We start from the raw sequence: 8,985 nt of genomic DNA, 5'->3' as shown, positions 1-8,985 counted from the left end.
GTTACCTAGGGTGAAAAAATGGTATTGCCAATAGCAGTATCTTTTGACATTGTATTAGGCTCGAATGCTTAACAACCCATATCAATAAAAAAAAAAAAAGACAAATGCTTTCTGCATTCTCCAAATTGTTTCCTGCACTACCCATATTACTTCCAAAATGACCATTTTGGAAGCAATAAGAGAAGTATTGGAAGTAATTTTGGAATGTAGGAAAAGAAACACCCAAAAAGATGAGCCTCTAAAATTCAAGTACAAGAGCACAAGCCCAAAGGAGAGGCCTCTAAGGCTCTCTTGAGTACAATAGTAAAAATTAGTAAAAGAAAAAAAAAATCACAATTGGACCAACGAAAACATACCAACCTATTGGACTTGATGGAGTGTGCAAATCTCCACATTGAATGGTAATTATGAAATGAAGAAAAGAAAAAGTATATAAGCTATTGTTTTTTTATTCATAAAATTAAATTCATGTACTAAAGAATTTATAATAACTTATGTACATTACTTAATTAATCTAGACCACATTGAGATGAATGAGTACTACACTCAAGGGTCTATTTATCCACTGAAAAAGATTGCAAACAATGAATACATCTAAGTTAATTGTGCAATCTAAATGAATTATCAAATATTTTCTTTTATCTTTTTTTATTAAAAACAATAAAAAAGATGAAATTATGAATTTTCAATTTTTTACCATTAAATTTACTTATCGAGCAATAGATAAATAGATAAAATGTGGAATATCCGAATATATATATAGATTGATTCCCATTTCAATTTAGATTGGATTCATTTAATTCAAAATCTAACTTATTAAAAACGAAAAAGTACAGAATGGAGCAACCCTTCACCGGGTGACTTTGTGGGTTCATGATAGCAGTGGATGGCTTGACTGAAGCGCAAATGACAAGTTGACAACATTGAAATGTAACAAAAATGATATTTTTTTAAAGAAATGTAACAAAATGATATGCTACATCGGATAATTATTTTTTGCCTAAAAAGAAAACATCGGATAATTATTATAGTTTTCCAGTCTACCTGAAAATTATTTCAGACCAATTGTACGAGGTAAAGAGCAATTCATCTTGGGTCGTAAACAGTTGTCTCCAAGATTGGTTGTCTCGGTGCAATGCCTCTTGTATGAACCACTTTAAGAACTTGATGGTTTGATTGGTTGAAATAGCTAATTGTTCTGTCTTCATCTACTTGTAGTCATTAATAAACAATTCAACACTTCAATCATATGTAGTCTTTAGAATTTAAGTGGAATACATTTATACTTGAAAATGTCTGAAAGTACATCTAAACTGATTTTTAATAACAAAAATATTTATACTAATAATGTACCAAATTCAAACTCATTTTATTGAATGAATATTTACAATTTTTTTTTCTGTCAGGAAATTATATTGTCTTATCATTGCTTTTCATGTTGAATATTTTAATTAGACCTTAACATGAACTTAGCAAGGGAATATTGTTTAACATAAACATTTAATCACAAAAACTAAGAAAAAGAGGATTGGCCAAGTCATTTTAAGGAATAATTCGCTCATATTCCCAAAGCGTGTTAGACCTCAACAATTTTATTGGAGAAAAGCATGCTTTTTCGCTTTTCTCCCTCTCTTTAATTGTTGCAAATTTTACATAATGTTCTGGAATAACAAGGGATCTCAAAGTGCATGACTAACAACAGTGGAAGCGCACCTTTTTCATAAATTTTCTATTTCATGTTAATGAAAAATTGTGTATGGAATTGAGGATGATATCCGGCAAATCATCAACCAAATGAAATAATCAAGTTGATCAATAATACATCAACTTGACTAAAGACAACAACAAATCTTCTCCTTGAAATACTTGTCTGGAAGCATCCCCTACCCTCGAATAAATCACCCAAATGGCCTTATTATTAGTCTTCTTCATCCATTTCATGAAAAGGAAGTGGTACTATCTTCACTGCTCTAAACTTGCCAGCATTATTTAGATGCTCATTCTCCAATCTGCACCATAATAAAATATTATTTGTTATATATTTGTATTTAAAGTTTACTTCATCGATTAAAACAAAAATTATGCTTGTATGCTGTGTCATGAGTGAAAATAAAGAGTAAATAATCTATGTAATAACAATTTTCATTTTTATCTGATAACAAATTATTATTATGTACAATAAATTTATTGACTTTTATAATAATTATAGTAAAATTTATAACAACAATATATCTTTTTTATTGGTTGATTGGGTAAGTTTTTCTATACTGATTTTTGCATAAAAATTAAACTAAAAAGTAAATGCATGTTAACTCATTTACCTGAAGAAATTCCATAGCCCTCTTCTGATAACTTCAAGAGAAGCTAAAAATAAGGATGTTACTCGATAATCAACGTTTTCAAAACTTGAATGAAGGACAGTTTGCAACCAAGCAAGCCTCAGAATAAGGTTTAATCCCTGCATAAATTGCCAAAGTTTTTCATGGTCAAGGTCTAAAAGTGGAGGGCTCCATATTTGTAAATCTGAAAAGAAATATAAAATTTGCTTCTACAATGTGTGCTTGTAGTATTATTAGGCGAAATATAATCCTCTGTTGTTATATTTTGTCCTTTTTTGATCTAGAATTGGAATCTCACTTTAATTTTGTGTAACGGCCTTATCAGCATTTCTTTTGAGAATATGTGTATTCTCCACTTTGTGGCATTTTATTGTCATGAAACACCTAATAGTAAGGTTACTGTCCTCTTTGCTTAGACTATGATAACAGTTAGCTAGTTAGTCTAATTTTGATAAGTGAAGCTAGCTTTTTGGGCGCCAATTGCATGCCAATGGCCCACACCATAGGCTCCTTAGTGAAGAAAGAGAGAGGGGCCTGATATGTACCATTGACAAGTAGTAAATGGCTTTTCTCTGAAGCATTAATTCATTCCTTAGCCATGGATTCTTGGAATTCATTTGAAGCAAACCCCAGTCTTTTACAAAGTCCCAGTACAATTGGTACATAGTTGCTGCACTTGACATGATCACAAGAACACAAAGCCATCCTACACTCCCATCTTTCTCATAAGCCACTTTGGCTCCTGCTGCTAACATTGCTGATACATATTTGCCTAGATTCACAAGGTGGCTTGTCTGCCCTTCATCAAACCATCTTCTAGCACACTGCAAAATCAATTAGGAGACATTAGTCCTATCCATTTCTTAATTATTGGATTGCATAATATGCTTCAAGGGAAGGAAAGGCAAATATTTTATAGTGAATTACGCTGACACCCCTGAGGTTTCTTGAGATTACACATGACCTCCGTGCTTTTTTAACGGTCAAGCAACCCCCTTAAGGGTTACACGGTGTAATGTGTTTCTTGGGTAATAGGGGGTGTCAGTGTAATGCATTTTATGAAGAGAGTAGTATAAGGGTAAAAGAGTAAGGAGTATTAGGAGAAATTTGATGAAACCTCAAGAAGTATAAGTGTAATATACTCAATATTTACCTGCATAGCCCTCCAATAATAGGGTAGAAATGACACTGCATAAGCTAGATCTCTATAGTGCTTTGTCCTCATGCAATATCCATAGTCCTGAGTTTTGTAGCTACCAGTTATATAGTAACATGCCACATACTCAAGGTTCCTGAGCATTGGCACCTACACAACAATGACACAATTATTAAATATTTATTAACTTTTCCCCCTAGAGTAAGCTATTCATTGATAGTAAAAAAGGGGCTTTACTACCTGACTACAAAGTTGATCAGCCATGAAAAAATCCAGCATGACAACCTAAAAAGACAAGAGAGAAGCCAGTGAGGTTATGTCCACAACAATAATTGTTTCTGCTCAATTTATTTTCTTCATTAAATTTCTATTCAACTTTTTGGACAATTAGTGGTACTGTGTTTTGTGCCTGATGACAGGATGCTACAATGATGATAGTGGGAAACACTACCTTGTAAAGGGGTGACAAAATTATGTTCCTTATTACACAAAGGAAACGGTAACGGCTTGACCGGTATATAATGTTGAAGGGGCATACTAGTAATAGTAAGAAACCCTGCACGTGTAGTAACAATGTTAAATTTTCAGCTGAGCTATACCCCTAGTATTAGACATTAGACTAGTTTAAAAAATTTGCAAAATGTAAATGTAATATGCAGTAAAAATATTTACCAGAAGAAGAAGCCAGGGAATGTCTTGAACTTTGGCATAATAATACCCTTTTGTCAGTAGAGTCAAATGAAGGAACATTACCCCAACCACAGCACTCATTGCCATTGTGCAAATTAAGAATATATCTATATACTTGAGTTCCTTGGTAGGGGCTTGCTCAAAAATGAAGCTGTAGTTTATGCGAGTTCTTTTCCATGCAAGAGTGTTGCAACCGTAAAGAAAGAAATGTAGGAACACAAGGCTGAACATGCTGCACAAACAGAATAGCAACTTATTGAGGTGAAAAATACTATGCAAATTTGAATGAATTATTTAGCTATGAAAATCATGTTTATTTACCTAAGCACAGGGTAGACAGTTTCCATGTACACTGAATTTTGATGTGGTCTATACAAACCAGTCACATGAGCCATTATAGCATATCCCGCAAGAAGTGCCAAGAAGGTTCCAGTAAATAGTCCTGATTTTATTTGAAAGATAATCAGTTATGTTAGAACTTAGAAGTAACTTTCTATATAATCAACATTATTTATGCAAAAATGTTTGGTGATTTTGTATGGATTCACCAGTTAAATTCACCAAGAATGAATTATTATAAGAAAGGAACTTCAAATCTGACTAGTGAGGTATCATACTGTTAGTGAAACCCACATAGGCGCCATTGCCAAAGAACCATTGTGATGCTTCCCTAATATGTTGAGATGACTTTTTTAAGGTTCATTCTTCATAAGGTAATATATGGTTTAAATAAGATATAGAATAGCATGGGACCTGTACTTCCCTTCCACCAAAGAGTGGACCAGTTCCTGCCATTCCTTTAAGCCTAGTGCCTTAAAAGGTTCCATATTGTGGTTTCTTTAGATACTAATGGTCACAAAGCAAACAAGCCTAAAGATCTCTACCAAAATGATTGACAAGCAAAAGACAAATTAAAAAAGTGAAAAATAAAAAAGACCAAATACTTGGCTAAAAGTAACTCACCAATGAAGAAAGTAACAGCATGAGATTCTTTGCGTTGGCTTGGTCTTAGGTATTTCATGGCCTTTCTTCGATTTTCCTCGGCAAAATTTTTTATGAACAGTTCCTCAACTTCGTCGGCTAACTTCATCACCTGTCATTTCTCAGACTAATAAGCAAACAAAGCAAAGCAGGTTCACAAAGTTAAAGAAACTCTAGTGCAAGTGACAGACAACCATATCTAATTTTTATTTTGCATGACTCAAGGTCATTTAGTGGTGCACACATGAATCATAGGATTATTAGCCACTTGAGATTGTCGGTGATCATTCAGGTGCAAGCATAACTTGTGGCCAGACTCTTGACATGATTTGATATGGTATCACATACATATTTCATCAAAGTTTGACATGATGGAACTTAGATATTTCTGTATGCAACAGTTTTCATTTGTGCCTGAGATTTACCTTGTCTGAGCTATTGAAATACGAACTCTCGACCACTTTGATATAGATGGGAAGAATTTGTTTTTCAGTGACCTGAAAACCACATAGAAATGTTTTCTTTTATTAATACACATAATTGATAAACTATCTTCAACATCAACTTTGAAGCCCTTAATTCACTTGCCTTATCAAACTTCTTCAGAATCTTAATAAATGCAAGCATGTTCAAGTTCCTGAAAATTGGAGAAAACATATGATTTTATATTTAAATGCTACATATTGGTTAAGTTTATTAAACAATCAAGTCTACTTGTGATCAAAGAAATTTTGACTATATTTTTACCAGTAAACTTTGAGATATCCTAGTCCTTTGTAGAGTTCAATGAAACCTCCTTTGATCATCTTTTCAGCATGGTGCAAATTAGTTTTGTTTAGGTGAATGTTGTTGACACCTTCTGGACCACATTGCCTTGAAGACTGATTGAGCAAATCTTCCCTGAGAAGGTAGCTTATGGCTGAAAAGGTTCTCGATGGTGTCGTCAAGGGAATGTTTATCCTCAGATTCTTCCCTTGGCAATTGATTACACGGCCAGAAAGAGTTTTCAATTTTCCATTTTCTCTTTTAATCTGCATGGACTTGGCAAGTTCTTCTGCACGAGGGGAATCTGAAAATGGTGCTTCATTTTTTTCCAAATCATCTGTGCTAGTAGTGTCCATCATTTCTTCTTGTGCTCTGCTCCTAACAGAGTCTTCCTCTGTTTGCAGTTAACAGAGTTTGAGATACACACAATTACTCATCACTTCCTCACATAATGTTTCAAGTAAAAATGATAAAAAAATGTTTAACCTGTTGTTTTCATGATTTTTTTTGATATATTTTTATGCATAGTTTGGTTAATAATTACTATATCCTAGAAGTTTTTTTCTTCCTCATTTGACTATAATAAGGACAACAAGAAAAAATATATTTGTTACGAAAGGATTTTCAAAAAACTCAAATGAACTATGTTTTTTTTTTTCTAATCTCATTATATTTTTTTTATCAATATTTATTTAAAAAAGTGAATATCATTCCACGTTGCTTTCGTGCAATCCATGCACATGTTATTCGTACTAAATAGCCACACTAACAAACAAATACGTTGTTTAACCATGCGGTGCTGCTATTTAATACAAATAACTATACACGAAAAGTAGCATGGAATGATAACTTTTTTAAATAATTATTGATTAAAAATTTGAAAAATATAAAATGAGAGAAAACATGATATGTGTGATTATAACTAAAAACAATTTTATAATAATTAGCATTTTTCTTAACCATGTGATAAGAGTTAAAGTTAGATGATTAACTTATGATAAAGATTTCATAATCAAATGCATATAGGTTGATATGTGTGCTCACATGAAACACTCGTTTAGGGCAATTTTTTATCCAATATGCTAGTTGTAAGAAAATAATTGGAATAGAAATTTTCAATAAATATTCATATTAATGACATAGAATTATGAAATATCTAAATAAAAAAAAAAAAGACAAGGTTGGTTATGTACCATTAGAGAATGTGCATGAGATAGATTGATCATCCTTGGAGCCATGAGAAGAGCCTGCTTTGCTCTGCAGCTCCTTGAATGTGGTTTTGAGCATATGGAGAATTTCCATTTGTTTTTTCAAGGAATCTCCTCTGTCCATGAACTCTTTCTCTTTTGTTCTATAGAACTTGTTAACCTTGTTTAGTTGCTGGTCCAGACATGCAAAAAATTCTTTAGTAGCATCAGTGTCAGAAAATTGCTCAAGCAATTCAGTCTCATACATGTCCCCATTAAAAGATGATGAGGCAAGTTTCCTATGGACCTGAAAAAGACCAAAACAAATTTCATGAATCAACCAAATATTTACGCATCAATAGTGAGCAAAGTTTGTTCCTTATGTCTTAAGAGAAAAGGTAGATTAATTACTTGAATTGGTCCATGCTCTCTATGTTGGTGGCCAAATAGAGAGTAGTTTCTTATTGATGAAAAGATGTACTTAGGTAGAGAAGTACTAGCTTGGTGCTTGTTTTGTGTATTGTTGGCGTTATTTAAGAGTTGGACTTTTTTGAGGTTCTTCTTGAGTTGCCAGTAATCCACAAAGGCCTCTTTCCATTCTGGAATGAGTTGCCCCTCAAACTGCTTTGAGAACTTCACCATCTTCTTTGTTTGTTGTTCTTTGAAGAAACCTTAGAAAGAAGTAGTAGAGGCTCTAGTAGGTGATGTGTGCTGTTGCCTTGTGAGTGCTTAATGGAAGCCCAAAATGACATTATATATGGGGTTGGAAAAGGTATTTTTTTATTGTTGTGGTACTGATGCTCTTGAGCACATTCTATAATATACTTAGATCCTATGCTTCTCCACTTGAGGATTTGGCATGTAAGAAATGGCTATGTTCGCCGGAAAGTAAACCAAACAACCACCACCGGTTAGGATCACTTCTCGGCCAACATGTCTTCATGAGGATTTTGAAAAGGGTGGGAATTTAAAGTGGTTGTTCTGTCTGAGTAGGGACAAATTTGACTATTCAGAATACACACAAGGGGATGATGACCATGCTTTTTCATTTCATAAAGTTTGCCACAATAATTCACTAGCGAAAATCATTTTGAGCACAAGAGTTGTTGTTGTTAATTGTTATTAATAAACAAACAGGCAATCAAGGGCATTTCTGATTTTTGTTATAGATTTGTATTTAATGTGATGGTGTCCTATAAGTTAAGTCGAGAAATTGTTCAATTGTTAAAAAGCGAAACATATTAGCTAAATTATTAGCTAGCACACAAAGGTGCACTCTAATTAGCCCAGCCTGATATCCACTAATTCGGGATAACTAAAAGCTTTTTTTTTTCACAGCCTCTCCACTTTCATTAAGCAACCCCTTTTGTTTTGTTTCATTGTAAAGTTGAGTCCATTGCTCACGTCTAAACCTAGAAGTTACACTCATCACTTTAAAAGCATCACAATTTCAATTTGGTAAATTTTGGCAATTCAGTTCTAGGGACCTTGATTGATGAGTGGCAATGACAAGTCAATTTTGTACCACAGCAAACCATAAGAGAACATAACCACCTCTTGCTTCCCTATTTCCGTGTCAAGAATACAAAAATATATGGAAAAAGTAGTATAGGGAAATTTTAGGGGATATTTGATTTGGTTGTTTTCTATTTTCATTTTTACTGGAAACAGAAAACGGTGATGAAAATGTGTTTAGTTGGATTTCTGAAAACATTTTCAGTGAAAATGAAAACAAGAAACAACCAGAAAATGAAAACAATAAAATTTTATTTTCAGTGTTTCAGTTGAGAACAGAAACCTCATTTCGGGTAAAATAAAATTGCGGTGACAATGAATGTAATTCTAACCAAATCTAAAAATACAAAAA

At 33.1% G+C, this 8,985-nt stretch overlaps 1 protein-coding gene across 1 annotated transcript; it reads right to left on the bottom strand.

The window, feature by feature from the left end:
* Nucleotides 1-1,540: 1,540 nt before the first annotated feature.
* PHO1-H12 (PHO1 family protein) lies at nt 1,541-8,194 on the bottom strand. The gene is made up of 14 exons (XM_003516820.5): nt 7,530-8,194; nt 7,125-7,425; nt 5,914-6,325; nt 5,755-5,803; nt 5,592-5,663; nt 5,149-5,278; nt 4,507-4,627; nt 4,168-4,417; nt 3,947-4,051; nt 3,736-3,780; nt 3,493-3,645; nt 2,885-3,163; nt 2,322-2,458; nt 1,541-2,009 (listed from the first exon to the last, which is right to left on the bottom strand). The coding sequence occupies exons 1-14, from the start codon at nt 7,758-7,760 to the stop codon at nt 1,919-1,921; spliced, it is 2,376 nt and encodes a 791-aa protein (XP_003516868.1). The 5' UTR covers nt 7,761-8,194; the 3' UTR covers nt 1,541-1,918.
* Between the last annotated feature and the right edge of the window lie 791 nt (nt 8,195-8,985).

The sequence above is a fragment of the Glycine max genome, chromosome 1, assembly GCF_000004515.6.
Source record: "Glycine max cultivar Williams 82 chromosome 1, Glycine_max_v4.0, whole genome shotgun sequence".
Lineage (NCBI taxonomy): Eukaryota > Viridiplantae > Streptophyta > Magnoliopsida > Fabales > Fabaceae > Glycine > Glycine max.
Note: the sequence above shows the minus strand (reverse complement) of the source record. Positions and strands in the feature narration are given on the sequence as shown.

Excerpts from the sequence above, each read along its gene's own strand:
- PHO1-H12 (XM_003516820.5), bottom strand. The coding sequence starts at position 7,760 with ATGGTGAAGTTCTCAAAGCAGTTTGAGGGGCAACTCATTCCAGAATGG. Across the intron at positions 4,628-5,148 it reads TGCTGTTACTTTCTTCATTG|GACTATTTACTGGAACCTTC; the intron begins GTGAGTTACTTT and ends AAATAAAATCAG. Across the intron at positions 4,052-4,167 it reads TTCCCTGGCTTCTTCTTCTG|GGTTTCTTACTATTACTAGT; the intron begins GTAAATATTTTT and ends CTACACGTGCAG.